The 21650-nt window shown below is 42.9% G+C and overlaps 1 protein-coding gene and 1 long non-coding RNA gene across 3 annotated transcripts in view; both read left to right on the top strand.

Annotated features, from left to right (window-relative positions):
• The first annotated feature begins 6408 nt into the window (after positions 1-6408).
• Positions 6409-9664, top strand: LOC130597602 (uncharacterized). The gene is made up of 3 exons (XR_008971816.1): positions 6409-6623; positions 8195-8282; positions 9226-9664. It is a non-coding gene; the product is annotated as an uncharacterized LOC130597602 (long non-coding RNA).
• Positions 9665-19985: 10321 nt separating this feature from the next.
• Positions 19986-21650, top strand: part of TTC39B (tetratricopeptide repeat domain 39B) — a 68220-nt gene continuing 66555 nt past the window's right edge. The window contains exon 1 of one of the 2 annotated variants that reach the window (XM_057406285.1): positions 19986-20174. In XM_057406285.1, coding sequence (XP_057262268.1) covers positions 20127-20174 — 48 coding nt within the window. In that variant the 5' untranslated portion in view covers positions 19986-20126. The remainder of the gene's footprint in view (positions 20175-21650) is intronic. The other variant, XM_057406282.1, reaches the window with a different exon arrangement.

Genomic DNA, 21650 nt, shown 5'->3' with positions numbered 1-21650 from the left:
CGCCATTCGTTACAGCCTAAAGAAAAACCTGAGGTTACTAAAAATGCGTCGTGTCTGTGGGTTTATAGCTGTCCAAAGTCTTTAGTTGAGCTTATCCAAAAAGCTGAATTTTCTTCTATCGAAGTGAAAATATAATGCTTCTCAACCTTCTTTTTATATCATCCATGTGTTCAGTAACACCACGAACAAGGTTCCTGAACTAGATAATGATTTACTAGCACTGCTCATGCCATCGCTTTAAAAAACAGGTATCTGCCTCCGTCTTTCTTCCTAGCCATGTGAGATTAGTGATCCGCTCCAGGAGCAGTGTTTTTAGGGAATATACAACGAATACTACAGTGGACAATTGCAGAATTTCCTTGTGTTAGATCACCTGGGAATGCCCACTGCAACAGCATGACATAGCTGCCATGAGCAGAACCTGTTAAGAGGCAGGCAGAAATTCTCGATTGAGAGAGAACCTGATGTACCTGTTGCTCGTACCAGTTGAACCACAGCCTTCTCACTTGCTTCAAGCCAAAACATCCCATTATTTCTTTAAACATGAAAATAATACTTGAAAAAAAATGTGTGTTAGCAGGTGGATTGTTGGAACAGAGGGGAAAGATAAAACCGGAAAACATTCATGAGAAGAGATTGGGTCTTTGCAAGCTGCATGGAAGGGTTAGGGTGGTGACAGTATAAGAAGGTCACAGCATTTTCCTGCTGCTTTCACAAGGGAAGGTAGTTAAGGGGGAGAGGTAAGAATGTAATAGCACAGCCCGGTGATACAAGAGCATGTTTTGCTTTGTTCAGCAATAACAGCATCATCTAAAGCCCTTACACCTCCCCCAGTTATATTTAGAATTGCACTGCATTTCAGTGCTGAATTTATTTATTAACTGTCACCAATTTTAATTGCAGTTATTATACATTATAGAACTCTTGCTAAGCTTCAGCCTCTGCTTTCTTAATCCATCACCTTTGCACATCATGACACTCCCCAGCTCTGGAAGTAGCTCTTGATTAAGGGCTGTTACCCTCACTTCCTGTTGTATCCTCCCTGAAACTTACCAGTTGATCTGTGAGGGAGTCTCATGCCAGTTTCCAAAACCATGCCTGCCTTTCAATGTGCCTGTTTATATTAGGAACATACCTTTCCCCTTTGTGTACTTGCAGCGTCACCTGAAATTTGGAAATACCCCACCACTTACCTGTTGTAGCCACATCTGGGGTGGAAGTGATGGGGCTGTCTTGGTCTAAGTGCACTGTTGACATAAACATGGAGGAGCCATTTCATCCACGAGCAGCAGGATTAAACCAAACTCTTGCAGAAAATTATGAGAGGTTTTTAGTGTCTATGAGAAAGGAGGTAAGATACTGGTTTCAAAAACCTTCTTTGGAAAACCAAACGTGCCAAACTGTGTGGAAATTGGTGGGCTGGACTTTTTTGTAAGACCACATGAAAATGACTCAGCAGAATTCCCTAGCACAAGGGCGGTCACTGCCAACCACAGTCCTATTACAGACAGGAGTGTGGTTTGGAAGGGGCTAGATACTGCCATGCTGTAATTACTCATATTTCTTGGAATAATCCCCGTGGGCTGTTCAGGTAGATAGATTAATTTCCCTCACTGCCTCTCTTCCTCCTCCCCATGACAGGTTTGATTTCGGAGTTCCTCTGCAGTAGTTAAAAAAAGACAATGTGAAGTACATAAAGCTCAGGCAGGAAGACAGGATAAGTAGAATTTCAAGGAGCAGCCAAGGTGAAAATACCAAAGGTGGTAATTTTTAACCATGAGTGGATAACATGTATTCTGATTCATTTCCAAACTTCAATACTAAGAAGTCATACACTTATAAAGCAACTCTGCTCAATCCAAATCCTCTTAAGAACAAAGAGAGCTATTTATTTTTATAGCTTGGAATTAATCTGCCCTTTTTATAGCAGGCACAAGGCACATGGGCACTTCAAGGTTTCCAAGAGGTGCTTACTTTTCTCTGCTGGAGAGACTTTTAATAATTCAACATTAACGAAATGAAGGATATATGAAGAACTCAAGCAGTGTAAACCAGGCAGGTATTAAGCTGAATTCTTTAAGACAAGCAATGCTGAAATCCAAAGAGCACTAAAAGACTACTTGAGTTATGGGAGAAGTGTAGATAATGCAAAAGAGACTGGAAAACAAGCTAATAAAAGCACCCTATGTGCAAGAGGAATAAAAAGAAATTGTAACTAACATGCTACTGAAGAGCTCAGGTAGCCTCCATTTGGTAGTACTATGGTATCCTGCAAGCTTAGGGGGCTCATTTTCAGAGTTCACAGTGCACAACTCAAATGAAGGTCAGTAAACACTCTGGGTACATAACCTTTCTTAGAAGCTGGTCCTGAATGGTCCAGGAAGTCTAAGGCATTAGACATTAATTAAACCCCTTAGTTCCAGGCTAGTCTTTCATCACAAGAAACATTCCTTTGTTGATTCACACAGCCTCAGAAATACATAAATATTTGTCAAGCTTATCACATTCATGGCAGTGGTGTATAGTGCTTGCTCCTGCACATATAGTCTTAGTATAATGACATGGTAATGCTTACGAAAGGGCAGTTTTGTGGTGTAATTATAAATCAAGATTTTATGGTGTTGTCAACCCTGGCTCACATCTCTAAATTTAGAAAAGTCATTTAAAGTACCATGGGCTTCCACTTCAAACAAGAAAATTCACCATGATAATCACTTGCACTCCAGCAGGAGTGTCGTGACACTAGCAAAATTGATGTTTGTAGGTAGCTTGAAAAAACTTTGGAAAGTCAGTGTAAAGAATTACTTTGGTTTGATATTTTAGATTCTGTCCTTGTTCATTACCTCAGGCATGAGCTCTGTGGTACCCTTGTACTTTGGTAGACAAGGAACCTTTTCAGTGGTTTCTAAGCACTGTCTCAGCACAGCAATTACAGAGATACAGAAAAGTTTCAGGGCTGTCATTTTAGGAGATGGGGTTTCAAGAGCTGTCAGGTTTTATTTTGCTATGCCATCTACTGCAGGTCTCTGTTGTGAGGTTGCAGCAGTCCTCTGGACGGTGGCACCCAAAGGACTGATCAAACACAGCTGAAAGTACTCCCCCAGTCCTACATACTAAATGGTTCTGATACACTATTATACTGAGATCATATTATAAACTACAGTGTTTATAGCATGATGTCAGACAGGGTTGCATTGGTTACAGGCAGCCTGGTGTCCACAAAGAGTGGGAAAGAATGGGGAGGCCAAGCAATGCCCTGCTTGTCACTGCTTCCAGAATTCCCATGCCAAGGAAGAGTGGTCTGGGGGTGTGGCAGCCTTTGCATGAAAGACTCTCTAAGGCAGCCACTAGTATCTTTCACTATTACATCTGAACAGGAATGATCCATTCCTAGAATGTAGCTATAAGTGGGACAAAAAGTAGCTTACATTACTTTTACAATAAAGTAAAATATTAACACACCTAAATACATTCATAAAGGCTCTGCACAGGTCTTTATGTCTAAACAGATCAAACAAAAAATTAGCAGGCAATTTGAAAGCTGTGCAACAAAACAAAAAAAAAAACAACACCAAAATCCCAACAAACCAAACAAACAACAAAAAAAAGACCCACAACACCAGAAACAATAAAAAAAATAATAAAAAAACAAATCCAGTGGTTGGCAATTTCTGAACTACTTCATGGGTAAATATTGCTTTTACATAACCTGAGTGTTCATCTCATGAATGTTGAGAAGTCAGAATTATTTCCTTGAAGGGTTTCAAACTACCTCTGATGGTGGTTCTTTCTTGCCATTAAAACAGCTGAAACTGAAGACAAAGACAAGCTTAAGAGAAGGATGATGACAGGGATGCATACAATCCAAACCAGACCAAACAAGAGGTCTGTTCTGTACGCTAAATGTTGCTGACCCAAGTAATTCTGATGTTTAGAGCTGAATTTGAGTATATTACTGGAACAAGGAACAAAGTCAGACATAAAGCAGTAGTAGTATCACAGAGCAGATACCATCTATAGTTGTGAAGTATGTTGCAGGTTATTTTCAATCACAAGCAAGCACAGCAGTAAATAACATTTTGTTGAGGAACTGAAGCTGCTGCATTTGTACAAAACTTTTACTCCAGCAGCAATTTCCCAGCAGCATTCTCATTTCAGAGCTGGTTTGTATAGTGAAACACTCCAATAAGTACAAAAATGCACATCATGGATGCTGTTTTCACTTGCAGCTTCATTGGAAATTCGTCATAAATACCATTCCTAGGTTCAGGCATATGCCTGATCATGTTTGCTTTTCATGTTTTGCTTGTTACAAGTTGGAAAGGGGTGCTTCAGAATGTCACTTTGGACTTGAAACTCCACTGGTGAAATTCCCAGGTAGAAAACATGACATGTCTGTGATATTTGCAGGACAAGGAATTGTAGTAATTGCTTCTGCAAGATGTCTCATCTGATCCATCAGCTCCCTTTGGCTGAAGAGTCAGATGCTGAGGTCTCAGCCAAAGAGCATCTGAGTCTTCATCCAAATGATGCCAGTCAGATGCTGAGAGCATCTGACCTCAGCTTGGATCTCCAGAATAGTATAAAAGCAAACCTTGGTATCTTTAGAATAAAATATATGGTAACCTCCTTCAATTTAGGCTTCCCATTCCATGGCCAACAGAATAATTTCCCATCTACTAAATAAAGACTAGCTGTTAGTGACAAGACTGAGAATAATCATGCCTGTTTCTTATTGTGTGGGCATAATTCAGGGAGGTGCGCTACCATCAGAAATTGGAAGCTATTCCTCTACACAGATCTGTCAAATACCAGTGATGATAATTACTAATGATTATTCACCGATTGCTAATGCGGTCTAGATTTAGACATTCTAAAATGGGGACAGCCTGGCAGTTTTTCACATGGGTATATGTTCAGGGTAAATTTTTAATTTTTATCTTCTAACAATAACTCTTGGTAAGGAAAAAGCTAGTATTCAGTAGCTGAAATCTGGACTGCCTAAGCTTCATGGAGTTTTAGACTTACTTTACGTGCATGTAATATTTCAACTTTAAAATACTCTAGGAGGCAGAGGGGGAAGTGTTGCCTAAAGCTCATTAAAATAGAGGATGTTGGGTGAAAGACAAAATCATCTTTCTGGTAGAAGAGATTTATACTAGGTCAGAGGAAAATGGGAAGCTGTTATAATTCATTTGCACTGCGGAAGCTATACTGCATGAGATCTGTTGAACGAAGTCAGATGTTTTGTGAGACCACATGGCACAGCTGGAAAAAGCTGACAAGATTTTAAGTACACAGAGCATTCATTAACTGATAAGACAGATATAGTAAACTCACAGCTAAGTACAGAACAATGTAAAGAGATCTCTCAAAACTTTTTGGAAAAGACTGCTTAACCCTCACCTCTGTAGTCCTCTCTTTACAGGGTTTGAGCACTCATCTAAATCTTACACATTGAGTTTCCGCTACTGAAAGACAAGCTAACCTGAAATGGCAGTTCATGTAAACCACTTGGAAACAATGTTTTTTTTTCTTATGGGTATTCTTGTTGCTGTTGCTGTTGCAGTTGCATTCTTTTCATCTGGAACAAACAGTTGATCTTACTGTGTGACCAGATCAGCACTAGCATCAAACAGAGAGAGGAGGAATGCATGAGGAGGGGCACTGCAGGTTTAGATCACTGTAAGGCCTCAAGAGCATAGTAAAGCATTCAGGGAGAGCATCCTCTGTGCCCATCTTTTCACTGATCATGAAGGTACGCTTTGTAGGTGTGAGTAAATTTTGAACATTTAAATGCTAGGTTGAAAAGTTGTTTCAATTTCATACAAATGGCATTTTGCAAACTTATGCTTAAACTCATGAGATTTTCTGCAACTAATACAATTTAAGAAATATCTATTGTTGTTGCACTAGGGATCCTGCATTCTGTTAAATGGGTAGTTTCAGCTGTTCTGAATTCTTTGGGAATTACTGCATGCCTAAAGAGGCCTACAAGAAATCTGGAGAGGGACTTTTTTCAAGGACATGTTGTGGTAAGTCAAAGGGGAATGGCTTTAAACTGAAAGAAGGAAGATTCAGATTAGACATAAGGAAGAAATTCTTTACCATGAGGGTGGTAAGGCACTGGCACAGGTTGCCCAGAGAAGTTGTGGATGCTCCATCCCTGTAATTGTTTGGGGCCAGGTTGGATTGGACTTTGAGCGGCCTGGTGGTTGCTCAAAGTGGGAGGTGTCCCTGCCTATGGCAGGGGGGTTGGAATTAGATGATCTTTTGGTCCAACCCAAACTACTCTGTGATTCTATGATTCTGTGATGTAACTGGCATTCTCATTAAGCAGAACAGTATGAAAAGGAGCATGGTTGCAGATGGCTTGTGCCTTTAGACAATGACTGTGATTTGGTCCTCAAAATACTGTTCTCCCTGACTGCATGTGTGCTGTCTCCTCTGTAGCTCCCAGGATGTCTGCTCTCCACATTCCCAGTGGCATCATGCTCTCTGTACAGAACCTGGCTCTGTGTCACATAGGACTTCTAAACTGATGATGTTCTCCACATCCTCTCCTGAACTGTGGACCAATCCAGCAATACAGGCAGAAGGAACAACTCAACCACCACCATCTGGTCAGCTGCATCCCTGTACTCTCCTGTGTTTAGCAGCCTTCCAGTATCTGAAGGGGGCCAGTAAGGATGCTGTGGAGGGATTCTTCATTAGGGACTGTAGTGATAGTACAAGGGTAACAGGTTAAAACTTAAAACAGGGGAAGTTTAGGTTGGATATAAGGAGGAAGTTCTTTACTGTGAGGGTGGTGAGGCACCGGAATGGGTTGCCCAAGGAAGTTGTGAATGCTCCATCCCTGGCGGTGTTCAAGGCCAGGCTGGACAGAGCCTTGGGTGGCATGGTTTAGTGTGAGGTGTCCCTGCCCCTGGCAGGGGGCTTGGAACTAGATGATCTTAAGGTCCTTTCCAACCCTAACTATTCTATGATTCTGTGATTATGGAAAAGAACAGCTTTGCACTGCAGAAACCTCAGGTGATGGCTCTATTTTGTGTTGCCAGTGCATGAGGTGACTTTTACAAAGTAAATTAATTGGTACCACCTCAACTGTCCTGGGGGTTTATGTTATGGTGACGGAGGTTTAAATACTACCGCTCCCTAGGAGACAAGACTCCTTTTGGTTACCATTAGCTACTAATGCCACTGCTGTGGTTGACTGACCCAGGGAGAGACTGGGGGTAAAAGAAGACAGTCACTGTGGTTCTCAACTCCCATCGCATAGCTCCCAGTGAGAGGATGTCATGGTTTAAGCCCAGCTGGCAACCCAGAAAACCACGCAGCCATTCACTCACCTCCCCCTGCTCCTGGAGGGATGGGGATGAGAATCAAAAGAATGTAACCCCATGGGTTGAGATAAGAACAGCCCAGTAACTAAGGTATAACACAAACCACTACTGCTGCCACCAATAATAATAATGATAAGGGAAATAACAAGGGAAGAGAATAAAACTGCTCACCACCTGTGGACCAATACCCAGCCCGACCCTAGCAGTGATCTAGCCCTTCTGGGTAACTGCCCCCAGTTTATATACTGGGCATGATGTGCTGTAGTATGGAATACCTCTTTGGCTAGTTCGGGTCAGGTGTCCTGTCTTTGCTTCCTCCTGGCTTCCCCTCCTCCTTGGCAGAGCATGAGACTCAGAAAGTCCTTGGTCAGTGTAAACATTACTGAGCAGCAACTAAAATTATTGGTGTTATCAGTGCTGTTCGCAGGCTGAAAGTCGAAAACACAGCACTGCACCAGCTACTAAGGAGAAAAATGACTGCTACTGATGAACCCAGGACAGAGGAATACATAGTTATAAGCCAGGACTAATCTGGAGATAAACCCATTGTAGGTTGGGCTATCTGTACACAGGCCTATTACAGGCAGGTAGTGCATACATATTCTAGGTAATTATATAGTCTCACAGGGTCATGCAAATACCTATGAGAGCATCAGTCATAATGACAGCCTGCTGATGCAAGCTAGTCTTGTTATGCCATCTTATGGGACTGTGGCATGGAAAGACTAGGTAGCCAGCACAGGGTCATCTAGTCAATATGTACTACAGCAGACAGCAAAACTAGTTATTCAAGCTCTGGACTAGTTTTCTAACTTTCGTCTTGTCCTTTCTATCCATCTATGTCTTTGCAGGTGGCTGCATCCCAGTGCTCTATCCTATTTTCCATGCTTGGTTATCTCACACACTGGCTCAAGCAAGCAGAAAATCTCATGATCACAGGTACTGTGACATTGAATTTCTTATTCTGTTGTTCTAAGAACATTTTGAAACCTAGAATTGCAGCCTTTATTTGCAGTTAGTGAAGAAAACATGATCAGACATGACATTCTTAAGCTTCAGCTTGATGCATCTAAAATGTATCTTAATTCAAACTGCCTAATCCAAAAGATTTTATTTTAAGGACTACAAATTCATGCCATTCTGCCAAGTAATCATTGTTTCAGTGGGAAATAGGAAGCCCACAGATACATGCTTGGCTTCTCAGCATGACCTGTGTTGGATCACAGCCATCTGTGTTTACAGTAAGAGATCACCCACATACATTAGTCTGCAAACAGTATCAAACCCCCAAAGCTCTTCTTTTTTTCTCTTTCACAATTCATCTATTGCAGTCTCAGGGTGTCTCCATCTAGGTGTAAGAGACTGCATAGATTTTTTTATTATTTTTTTTTTAAATTCAGGCATAAGCGGTTCTCTGAGCTAGTGCTTCACAAAGTTGCCTTTGCATTATTAGTAACTGAAAATATTATCAGGTCATTGTTGTCACTAGCAAGGGAGCATTTGTTAGCTCAAACCCTTCCTGGTCCTCTAGCAGTGAGTGCATATGAGAAAAAGCCAAACCTATTAATTTCTCCAAAGTATGTGAGGTTTTGAAGGCACCTTAGTTATGCATTTGGGAACTCACTATTTCTCCATGTTAGCTGACTTCAGACTGTCAGCAGGCTGTCTTTCTGACCAGCACTGGAGACAGGAGTAGCCACATTTATTTTGCAACCCATTTAGGTTTCTACAGGACTACATATATGTTTGTGAGTGTGATTATGCAAAAAGACATGAAACCCAAGGTGTACCATAAATATCACTGGCAAAGAATGTAATTCAGATCTGATTAGGACCTGATATTTTTTACAAGGTGATATTAAAGAACACCCTCACATTTCAGGTAACAAACAGGAAGATATTTGTGGAATACATAAGGCGCAGCTGTTCTTACCACTTTATGATCTCCAGTACAATGAAATCCTCATTTGCGCATCTTCATAAAATACATAGTGCCTGCATAAAATACATAGTGTCTGCATCTAGCAAAGATAAGCTGCCTTAACATGGTTGTTGCAAAGATGAAGAAATCCTAGCATATCCTTGCATCATAGCATTTAAGGCAGCTTGCAGGTTCTGAAGCAATCCTGGGATTGTCTTGCAGTTCTAGTCACTGCACAGCCACCCCTCTGCCTGAAGGGCAAGAGTGTGAACTGCTGCTGCCATGGAAGAAGCCATGGCATTTGCTGTTGAGGAGCCTGAATAAAACACAGCTTCCCTGAGAAATGTTTGGAAATGCATGCTGTGTGTGCTAGCTTGTGCAGCACCGCACTGATTGCTGTCAGCCCTTTTTCATGACCTCAAGGCATTGTCTGATATGATTCCCAAGATCAAGGATATGGATAGCACTTAGAAGTCTGTTGCCTGCTTTGCCACAGACTTCCTGTGTGACTTCCTTAAACTGAAACATACAATGTAACTGCTCTGCTGAAGTCTTGCTCCTAAAGTGTATTGAGAATAAAGCTTTATGAGCCTTATGAAGTATGAGGAATGCTTAGAAATTACCTGAAGTGCTTGGTTAAATAAAGCAAATACACAATAAATTTGGGTCAGATACAAAGGATCGATAGGTAGGTAGGTAGGTAGGTAGATAGATAGGTAGATATAGACAGGATAGATAGGACACATCAGACACACTCATATAAGCAGATCATGGTAAAGGAATCTGTGACAATTTGCAACATTTTTGTTTACAGTAATTTATGTAACGGAGTGTGAGAAGTTGCTTGGCATACTGGCCTTCACGAGAAAATTACCTTGCAGTTTTCACAGGGGGAATATTTGGATGGCTAGTCCTAGTAGCCCACTCACTGTGCATTCACATCTTACGGTGTTTTCTTCACGCACCCACATTTGGTTCTTAACATGTTGGAGCTGAAAAGGTCCAACCTGGTTTAGTCGCATAATACTGAAGTGTTTTGTGAGTGAGCACACTGAAGATGTACTGATTTTCTAAAATCCAAAAGTAAAATCAGGACTTTTAAAAGTGGGAAATGAGACCAGAAGAGTTCATACAAGACCAGAAAATATTCTAAATGTGACCTTCTTAAAACTTCTGAGAGCAAAAGTGAAATAAAAAGTGAAACTGTTTCTTCTTAATAATGATTATTATGTTATTTAGTAAAAAAGAATTTTAAAGCATTTTTAGCTAATCACTATAGAATCTAGAAATAGGCAAAATATTACCTAGTTACTAGTTACATTCTGCTGCATCACAGAAAAACAAATGGATCCGTACTCTTTCTGTACTCTTAGAAATTTCCTTGTTCAACGAGAATAGTTTTGTTTGTATGGAAACTGTAAATATTGTGAAAATTCTGAGCTGAAACTTTTAACAATATGAGCCCTAAATTTCTTTTAAAGGACCTGTTTGGTGCATAACTGATAGGAATACCAAAATTCCTTGTCCCCCAAAGGATCTCATATCCTGGTATGACTTGGACAAGGACATAGTCATATTTTTTTTTCTCAAAATACTTGTGCCCCAGCCCATCTATTTTACAGATGAAAGCTTCTCCTTGTATAATGTCATGGTTTAAACCCATCAGGTAACTCAGTACCATGCAGCCACTCACTCACTCCCAGGCTAGGATGGAGAGGAGAATTGAAAGAATGTAAACCCCATGAGTTGAGATAAGAACAGTTTAATAACTGTAATAAAGTACGGTATACTACTACCACCACTAATAATAATAAGAAAAATAACATGGAGATAATATAAAAGTAGAATGGGAAAAAAAAAACAACCAATAAACACAAGTGATGGACAATACAATTGCTCACTACCTGCTGACTGATACCCAGCCCAACCCAAGCAGCAATCTGGGCCTTCCAGGTGACTCCCCCCAGTTTATATACTGGGCATAGTGTGCTGTGGTATGGAATACCTCTTTGGCTAGTTTGGGTCAGGTGTCGTGTCTCTGCTTCCTCCCAGTTTCTTGTGCCCCTCCTCACTGGCAAAGCATGATACTGAAAAGTATTTGATCAGGAAAAGTGTTACTGCCAACAATTAACACATCAGTATGTTAACAGCATTGTGCTCAGACTGAAGCCAAAACATAGCACTGCACCAGATACTAGGGAGAAAATTAACTCTGTCCCAGCCAAAACCAGGACAATCTTTCTGTAAGTCAGACTCAGAGCATTCAGAAAACATTTTCTTCATAGCTTATATACAGTCTAGCAATCCCTAACCACATGCCCTTCAGAATGTCTGGTTATTTTGCCTGTGCATGAACAGAAATTTTCATTTGGTTATATGTGGCCAGTAAAGGAAATTATTACTTGGGAAATATCTACCCTTTATCTGATATTTTGTCACATCTTGGAGTTGTGCCACACAGTACTGAGGATATTAATTAAGCCAGAATTACTTCAGAGAATTTATCTACATTGCAAACAGAAACACCCATCTGAATTCCATCCATCCAGGAGAATTCTTACTGGTTTTATGACTGGATACAAACCCTTAAAACACTGATTTCCCCATCAGGACCTGCCTGTGACCTTGCAGTCAGCATAAGGCTAAAGCAAATATTTTCACAAAGCATAGCTGTAGGAGAGCTTGCTGCAAAACGTAGTAGCTCATTTCCCTAGGAAGCCAAAAATTAGCTACAAAAAGACTGTAAATTCATCAGATGCTTTTTCTGGATAGTCCTCCACAAACCTACTCATCTTCTGATCGCTTTTGGAAGTAGTTAATCTTTGTTTCTCAGTTCTTTCAGATAGTCTACCAAATCACTGGCCAAGTGAGCTGCCACAAAGCAGTATGTTATGATTTTGATATGGAGTGCGTATGTTTAATTGTAATGAAGGAACATTTGAAAACTGCTGTACACCAATCTGGCATGGAACCATATTAGCTTGGGCCCAGCATCATTCCATCATGCCTGCTGGGGTTTTGATTAAGAATTAGATCAGCTACAACCAGTGTAAAGTGTGTACATGGCAAGCTTGGGTTTATCTGTAATTGTCAATGATCTAAATCTATTTATTAAATTTTAACTGATAAAATAAATAAAAGCATTTTAAAGAAATTGATTATTTAAGTCTTGCGTTTTTAGGACTTCCTAAATAACAGGTGGCTTGAATGAACTAATTAAATCATCAATATAAAGTGCAAAGTAAACTCTTGAAACATTATTTGAAATTTACAGGACTTGCACTTAGTAATGAATAATGTTCACTCTAATAAAATATTACAAGGAGAGTACAACATCTCACATTATTCTTAACATGTATCATTCTCTCCATTGGCTAATATAGAATTTTGAAGCCAGAAGAGTTATATTCAAGTTTCAAAAGCTCTTACTAATAAAGTAGCCAAATGCCATGATACACTGAACAAGGTTTATATCTTCAAATGAGGTATCATCTCAGCCATTTCTCAGCTAAATGTACACATTTAGCTACAAAGCATATAGACAGTCCCTACCCAATCTGCAGCAAAATCTCTTCCCTGAACAGAGGGACCCAGATCTGCCATTCAAGTCAGAGCTTCTGAACATGGCAGCCTATGTGGCAAGAGGAAGAAAGCACACGTCTATTTTACAGGTCTGTATTTTTTTAGAAAAAAGTACCTTTAATGTGGATGTTTTATCATTTAAGAAGAGTTAAAATGCAAGTAAGTAAATAAATATGTATTTTTCTACAGTGTGAAAGGGAGGCCTGTAACAATTATGAATTGCTGTCCTATCATTAACTCATAGGATCCTCTCTGAGATTCAACTCCTGTTTCCTTGTGGGAGCAAGAACATTATTATGTATGCATGACATTTTGGGTTGGGTTTGGTGGACTTTTTTGGGGGAGAGGAGGGAGGAGGAAGGGGATTCATTCAGGCGTTTTCATCCCCTGATGACTTTAACGCATAACAACCATCTGTTCAGATGGTTCAGTCCAGAACATGCTGTTTTCAGAGCAATGGAAGAATAACAGAATGAATAGACAAAAGATGTAACACATTTTCTGGCAAACATAGCTTTGAAAACTTTTGTTAGTAAGGCAAAGAAAATATCTGTAAAGTAAAGTTCTTTTGCCTTTTCTGGTACAAATAGTACCAGAAGTACCAGTATGTGCAGAAAAAGCACGTGGAAATTACTCAGCTACATAAATAGTGTAATTTCAAATGTGCCATTGGCTCTACTTACTCGAGGGTTTACAGGTAAATGGCTCAATTTCCTGAAGCTAATAAAAGTACCCATGACAAAAGATAGTTCAGACTGTTAATAGGACAAAAGGTTTCAAAGGGAAAAAATAAGTCAATTAACAATTAAGCCTATTAAATGGCACCAGCATCCCTAAGAGTTTATTTAACGAGACATTCTGCAAGAAGAGGTGATCAGTCATTCACAATATCCCATTCAAACATCAAGCATCCTGCTAGTATCAGGGGGAGTGATGACACGTTAATGTATTCTGTTTTCTAAACAAATACCCTTATTTAGTGTGGCTTTTTATATTAAAAAATAATGGAGGTTGGATGATAACAGTTGCAGAGGTAATTTCTGACCTATTTACTTATTATTCTATAATTCTCTGAAACATGCAGTTCGACAAGAGGCTGGGAGAAGCAACATTGAAATACTTCCAGTGAAAAGAAATAAGATGAAATGCAATGCTAAACAGGAAGAAGCTCAGAGATAAGACTGGGAGAAGTACATAGAATATCTTGCTGAAATAGCAGGAAACTGCTTAGCTTTAAAGGAGAAGAAAGAAGGGAAGAAAACCACAAAGGGTAAGACATAGTATACCAAGATAAATAAATGTATCATTTGCAGTAGGACAGGAAAAGAGTTAATCATTTTGGCCTGTGGGTTATAGGTGGGGCCACTTGAGTACCTGTTAGGGAGTGCTGTTGGCTGGAGAAAAGAGCAGAGGAGAAGATTAAAAAATCCAAACCAAACCAAAAAACAAACGAAACTTTTTTTTTTTCTTCCCTCCAAAGTTGGGGAAAAGAGAATGAAATGAAGTGAAATGGTCAGAGAGTGTTGTGGGATATGCATGTTGAGAAAATAATGCTGGTCTGTAACACCACCAAGAGAAGGGGTTTAGGTGACAGAAGGCCTACCTGGGCTTCCAAATGTACTGAAATATCAGGTAGGTCCTTGGCTTTGTTGTCTAGAATCACAGAAATTGGGGTGACTTTTAAACTTCCTAAGAGTTAATAAATGCTCTGGTTTTCTGTTGTTAGGGCTTTTGTTTGGTTGTTTGGTTTGGTGTGAGTTTGGTGTTTGTTTGTTTGCTGCTGTTCTTCACTCTTCAGGGCTTACCAATTTCCTGATGTATCAGCCATCCTCTTGAGACTAACTCAATGTGTTGATGTTTTGCTTGAAGGTCTGTCGGCATTTATTGGGTGCTCTCTGTTAAGGCACATGTATAATGCAGTGCAAGCAACCTGCTCTGACCTTGACCTGGATGCACTTTCAGCACTGGCTGGGTCAGGTTACCTCCTGAGGTCACTTCAAACCTGAAGTATTCCCTGATTTACTGTATTATACCGTTGTGAAAAGTTGTGCAGTGGCTGTGGATACCTCCAGTTTAAATAGTGTCAGCCTAAGACCAGTTTGACTCCACTTGGAGCAGGAAAGATACGGTATTCAAGTGTTGGGGGTTGTGCCTGTTTCTAGAGATAAAAAAATTAACTAGTCTTTATGAGTGACATCTTTTAGGGTTCTCCCTTAGAAGGTGATAAGGTGATACACAATCCATACATAATCCGTAAGTTAGACATGCTACCTGTAGAAAACTAGTATGCAAATAATGTTGGTGGAGAGACACTGGTAAAAGCACTAGAGGCTGACTGAAAGCCAGGTGCATTAACTGCATTATGTTTTTACCAAGGGTTACTCATACAACCTGTCTTAGATGCACAGAAGCAAGTTACATGGTAACTAAGGTAAACCACCATATGTTGTCCACAGTTCATTGTTTTCCTTTCCCTGGCTTTGAGATAAGGTGAGACTTTCCTAAGTAGTGGAAGCTTTCTTGTGGATATTGTTCAAGATCCTGTTTATGCTGAAGTGTCTAGTAACTGCCTGATTACCACTCTTCTAGTCTGTAGGGTACTGTCTCTGGTAGTTCTGGATTTATTTTCATCACTACAGTATCTGCCATGTGCTGGTATGGTGAGTGAAGGGAAATGTGGCTGACTTCAAGATGGCTAATGCTTTTAAATGTGGAAACACTAGGAGTTTGAAACCACTGTGGTGTTCTAAAAGTGTCTAATGAAAGTGAAAGTCTACTGCATTAAAAATACTGCATCAATATATTTGTGAAATAAATAATGCCTGTGTTCTTATCTTCCTAATAAAGTTCTTGAGAGGTCTAACCAACAGGATTTAGATGAAGGAGCTTATTGAAGTAGAAAGCAGCAATTCCTAACTGTAACAGCCCAGTACTTTAAGCTTTACTTAATGTAATCTCTGCAGTATGCAAGTACTCTGTGCCATACTACTGCCTCTGTGCATGCCAAGACGTATCTTGGAAAGGCTGCTGTCTTTTATGTCTTCCCTAAAAAGCGTACCTTGGTGTGCTTGGTTTAGTTACTTACGCGCTTTGGCTGGAGCCTGAGGCCCCAGAACGTATTTCCAGGACATTGACTCTCCGTTTTTTAGTAAGTTTAAATGTTGCATTTACTTGACTAGGTGGGCTGCTCTGCAGCTTGCTAAACTTTTCCTCACTGGGTGTGGGCACACAGGCACTGGGAATGAGAGCTAATATCGCTGCCAGAGACCAAAGGTAAAACCTGAGACTTCTTGTAGGGCTGGATAGTGGCAAAGGACCCTGTTTGTGTGCAGGAAGGGGTATTTGACAAGAGAATAACCTTCTAATCAATCTTGGCTTCTGCATACAACTACATGTATGCATCAATGCACTCCCATGTGTTTTAACTCTAAAGGGGTTACTACTTTTGTTACAGTAATCTCTGAAATACTGTTTGTGAACTATGGAACTAACTCAGCTTGTGGTAAGAAACAATATTTTGATACTGGTTCCTGTTAAGAAAATGTGTTGCTTCATCTTAATTGGCAAAATTAGTGCTGACTGAAAAAAAATTGTCCAGAGGTTATAATCCATCAGGAATACACCCTCACTGGTTTTTCTCTTGTTATATCTTGCTTTCATTGCAGAGTTGGGTTGTTTTGTGTTTTGTTGGTTTTTTTTTGTGGTGGTTTTTTGGTTTTGTTTTTTTTTTTTTCTTAGCTGGCTTCTAACTCTCCCAGCAAATATTTCACAGCATATTGAAATGGGTAGAGTCGCATGCAGTTTGTACTGCTCTGAGTACTCATTGTTCTAACAGGTAGTTTATGAAACAGTACTTCTGGAACTAGGTGGGACTTGGTTTCTGCTTTACTCACTTGCCCTACCTCCATCAGGGAAGCTGCTAATTGTTTATTGATTGTTATCTACATTTCTTCTGTGTCTGTGAGACTGTGTAACCTTACTGGAATGTAGCTACATCAGTGCTAAGGCAACTTCTAGGCTTCATTTACAGCAGGCCTGTTCTCAAGGGCTATTTTCTAGTCCTCAAGAATACTAGGTTGGTACCAAGTATTTATACAGAAATTGATTTTATACTATCTGATCATAAGGGGTGGAATAAGACTTTTCAGCCTTGTGGGATCTGTATTTGCTCACGGAAGCTCAGCAAAAAATACTTCTTTTTCCTTATTGTCCCATGAATTCTTAAGAGGCAAATTCCAAGTGAATAGCTACACTGCAGAAAGAAACACTAGCAGAGCTATCAAATATCCAGGTAGTGTTAACACGGCAGTATGCAGGTGATGGCCCTGAAGATAGGGGAAAATGTAGGCAGGCTTTTCTTGGACTGGAATTCTATGCAGCCATGCTAGCTAGAGGGGAATGGACTCTCAAGGTCTTGCCTGCTCTGTCAGATCTTACCAAAATCTTTCCAACATATCAACAGGAATGCTCTCCGAATACTCTCTGAAAGATTAACAATCAGTTCATAATCTTCCCAATTCTTGCTGCAGAGATACTTACATTCAAATAGATAGAAACTAGAGCTGGCTGGAACTCCAACAGGGTTCATTTCAGAGGATTAGGACCTATTAATTCTTATAAATGTTCCTTCAGAATTCCTGGGTTTTGTTTTGTGTAGTTTTTTACAAATGGAAAGAGGAAGATCAATTTGCAAGGATTTTCCTTAACACTTAAGCTTCAAGGGAGAAGGGGAAGAATGATTAAACTGGTTAAATCCAGTGTGGGGATTTAGGGTGGAGTAGCTCTGAGATGCCCTTTTGACTGTTATTATAATTACCTAAATGGGAACATGCCCTATGGCAGCCCATCAAAGACCAAGCGAAATTAGGTAATGGCTCTGCCATTCAGTAACAATTTTAATGCCTTAGCTGCTTGGGTCAGGAATGATATGACATAGTTATCTCCACCATGATTATTTTAGCATGCATCTTGGTTCTGACCAGAGAAAAGTCACTGCCTTGAATATTCCCAAAAGAGTATAAACGAGCTAAAGCACTTGGCAGGGAGGAACAGATACAACAATATAAATGAAAGCTATCGAGAGCTAGTCATAACGAAGTGGTATTGAACTTGCCCAGTATATTTACTGATCCTCTGACTCATGCAGTTATGCCTCCCATGCACAGAATAACTACTCATGACTACAAACTCCACATTGGTGTGATCTCCCCAACTTAACGCTAAAAGCCTTGGTGATCCATTAACAGTTTCTACAGGGACATAAGGGATCAGGCTAAACTTTTATTCTCTGTAGCTGGAATTGGCAGTGCATAACTGCTTAGGTTGGTGGTTCCCACAGAGCCATAGCTGTTTCTCATCTTTAAAGATGGTGTTTCTAGAACTTGGAGACCTTATTCGTTAGCTATCCTACTCATGTACTATGTACCCCATAGTATTCTGTTACAGAATAATAGTGGTTGGAATGGAGACAATCTGCTGCTCTAAGTAAAAGGGCATCTCAAAGGGATTGCTTTGGAGCTGAAAAGTAAAAAGGAAGTCATGTCTTCAACAGGGGATGATAACTTGTATGACTTTTGTGAAGAGTACCAAATTCTGATGTAATGGTAACAGGTTTCAGGAGGAGCTGTGTGGGCAGATATGACTGTGCTGTGAGTCAAATACAAAGCATTTGGGTCCATCTACTGCGTTTGCACTACACATTTCATGTGCTTCAGATCGGTTCTGAAATAAGTATATTAATATCACTGGAGTATCTTCCAACTAGTTGCCAGTGAAGAAACATACTAAAGTGCAGTAGGAGTATGGGAGAACAGTGTGCTTGTGACACCTTAACTGAGAAGAGTGCAATCTTGCAGGACAGATGAATGTAATCAAATTGGGTTCCCCTCCCCCTTTTACTTTGCTTAAGGGGGTAGAAACAGCAGAACAGATACAAGAGAACAGTCTACATAAAACTAATGGGGCAGTTGAGTTGGTAGCCTATTCTGAAAGCCTGTACTTCTGCCTCTGTTTAGGGGACTTGAAGGACCTTCCTTATCTCTAGGCTATCACTTCAAATCTTGCAAAAACTCCTAAGACTATATGTATCTCCTGGTTAGTTGGATCCATTCAGTTCTCTCTTTTACTCTCTCGTATTCTAACCAAAGCTAGTATATCAAAACTGTATGTATTTTTAAACAGAGGCTATGACAGAGAAGTAACCTGTAGGAAGTGGAGATGGGTGTTACACAACCTACTTCTTAGTGGAAGTTGACCTCAGATGGCAGAATAAAGGAAGGGAGAAATGGTCAATTTTTAGCATTATGATAGTGTGAACTAACAATAGGATAAGGCAGGGTGGAATTTAACGGTCTCTCTTAGAGAACTGGCTGCTTTGCACACTTTCTTCTCAAGTGGTAGTCAGCATGCTGATGGAGCAGCTCTTCCACAGGGTGCTGAAGGACCGTGGGTGCAAGCTTCTCCTGGGCTTTGGATAGTGAATGCCGGGAGCAGACTAACAACACTGAACTCATTGGGTCTGCAAGCCTATGGCCCGTTTAGACAGGCTCCAGGACAAACACAGCAGCACAGCCTGTGCTTTCCTTCCTCTGCAGCAGCTGGCTGGGCTCCGCCACAAGCCAACGACGAGGCTTCTTGGTAGTGCACAGCACAGGACACGACACCAACGGGCAGTACCGGTTCAGCTGTGCAGGGCACCGCGCCGGGAGCCGAGGGGCCGCGGGGACCAGCTGAAGGGAGCCTCACTGCGCTTTGGCCGGTGTAGCAGGTTGGAGGCTGAGGGCAGCAAACGCCTGTGTGTCTGGACAGGGGCCACGGCCTCACCTTGTGAGGAGGCCTCGGCATGAGTTTGGGACCATGCTCCCCTTGCCCCGAAGGCCGCGCCGGCCAGCCTCACCCTCCGACCTGTCCAGCGGGCCCGGCCGGTGCCAGGAGAACCTCTGGGCCACCCTGTCCGTGCGGCGGCGCCGGGGCCGGGCATTAACGGACAAGAGACGGCCGAGACGCCGCACGCGACAGGTCGCAACTGGTGGGGCGGGGCCTCTGATGCAAATGAGGAGGGCGGCCGGTGCTCCGGGAGGGAGGTGGCGGGCGTGGCTCCGGCCCCGCACGGACGAGGCGGCTGGCGGCGGGGCCGGGCCAGCCTGAGCCGAGCCGAGCCGAGCCGAGCCTAGCGGGGGCGGCCGGGAAGCGTGGGGGGCGGGTCCGCCGCCGGGCGGTGGGAAGCCGGACGGGGCGCGGCGGCTGCAGTCATCCGGCGCGGCGGGCAGCGGAGCGGGAACATGGCGAGTGTAGGGAACGGCACAGAGGAGAGCGGCGGCGGTGAGGAGGTAACCGGAGGGAGGCGGCAGGAGGGTTCCGAGGACGCGGGCAGAGGCCGGTGGTCCTCTGGTGGCGCGGCGGTGGGGGGGAGACGCGAGCGGGGTCCCCGCTGCGCCGGCATCGCGATCGCCCAGCTGCCCCGCTCAGCTAGCCTGCAAGGGCCAGCCGGGCGCAGCCGGGCAGCCGCTTCCTCTGGGGGCAGGCCCAGCCGCCGGCGGGAATTGGGGAAAGTTGTCCCGCTTCCCGCACAGCTGCCGCTGCCTTCGTTTATCATTTTATTTTCTTTTACTTCTCTCTTTTATATTATGTACTCTTTAACCCGGGCCCGGCGTCACCGCCGCGCTCTTCTGCTGCTCCGTGCGAGCGTGCAGCGCTGCCCCTCCGGTGCGCCGCGGGCGGGCGGGGGGCGCGACCGCCGCACATCTCCGGAGAGCAGGGCAGGAGTGTGGGCCGGTCAGGGCGTGTGGACAGGGGCAGCTGGACGGGCAAGGGTGCGGGCAGGGCAGGAGGACTGAGCTGGGGGGCGAGCAGGGCAAGGGTGTGGGCTGGGCAGGGGTGCGGTCTGAGCAGGAGGATTGGCCAGGAGGATTGGGCAGTGAGATCGGCCTGGGCAGGGGTGCGGGCAGGGCAGGATTGGCCAGTGGGAGCGGGCAGGGCAGGAGGATTGGGCAGGGGGAGCGGGCCGGGCAGGGGAAGCGGGCAGAGCAGGGCAGGAGCGAAGGCAGGGCAGGGGGGTTTGGACATGGGGCAGTGGGTCGGGCAAGGCAGGAAGACTGAGTAGGGGAGCAGACCGGGCCGGGGGAGCGCGCAGGGCAGGGTGCGGGCCGGGCAAGGGTGCAGGCAGGCAGGGCAGGGCGAGCGGGCAGGGCAGGATTGGGCAGGGGGAGCGGGCCGAGCAGGCGTGCGGGCAGCACCGTGGTGAGCGCCGCTGCCCGCTGCGCGCCTGGAAGTTAGGCGCAGCTGCGCCTCCGTGTTGTGCTGGACGGCCGAGGGAAGCGTTGCGGTCCGGGTGGCCGGAGAGGGTTGCCTGTGGTGCCCGGTTGCGTCGGGTCTTCTACAGCAGAAGTTTTTGTGTCTAGGAAGTGAAATCGGGCAGGTATAAGGTGCGTTATAGAGTGAAGTTTAAAATTTCCATGTTGTTTTGTTAAAGGTCCTTTAAATAGCCTGGACACAAATCACTTAAAATAGTCACCTAGACTTTCAGATTTTCTCTGTGTCCTCTCAGTCCAGAAAAACACAACAGCAGAATTCATTGACAGCACCTCTCAGAAAGCTGGTGGTAGTAGCGGAGCTCCTAGACCAGCTTTCAAAAAGGGCACTGCAAAACTGAGGCAGTTTTAACTGGAGGCTGATCTTAAACACAGCAGATCACAGTCCCAGCCAGCATGCTCATGTGGGAATATTGGCTTGATTTCTGACTGTGCAGTCTAAAATGCACAATTTTAGCATTGAGTACAATCAGCAGCTTCTTCACAGAGGTCTGT

Source organism: Pezoporus wallicus, unplaced genomic scaffold, assembly GCF_028554395.1.
Source record: "Pezoporus wallicus isolate ANWC-B61680 ecotype Strahan unplaced genomic scaffold, APGP_CSIRO_Pwel_v1 contig_2132, whole genome shotgun sequence".
Lineage (NCBI taxonomy): Eukaryota > Metazoa > Chordata > Aves > Psittaciformes > Psittacidae > Pezoporus > Pezoporus wallicus.
Note: the sequence above shows the minus strand (reverse complement) of the source record. Positions and strands in the feature narration are given on the sequence as shown.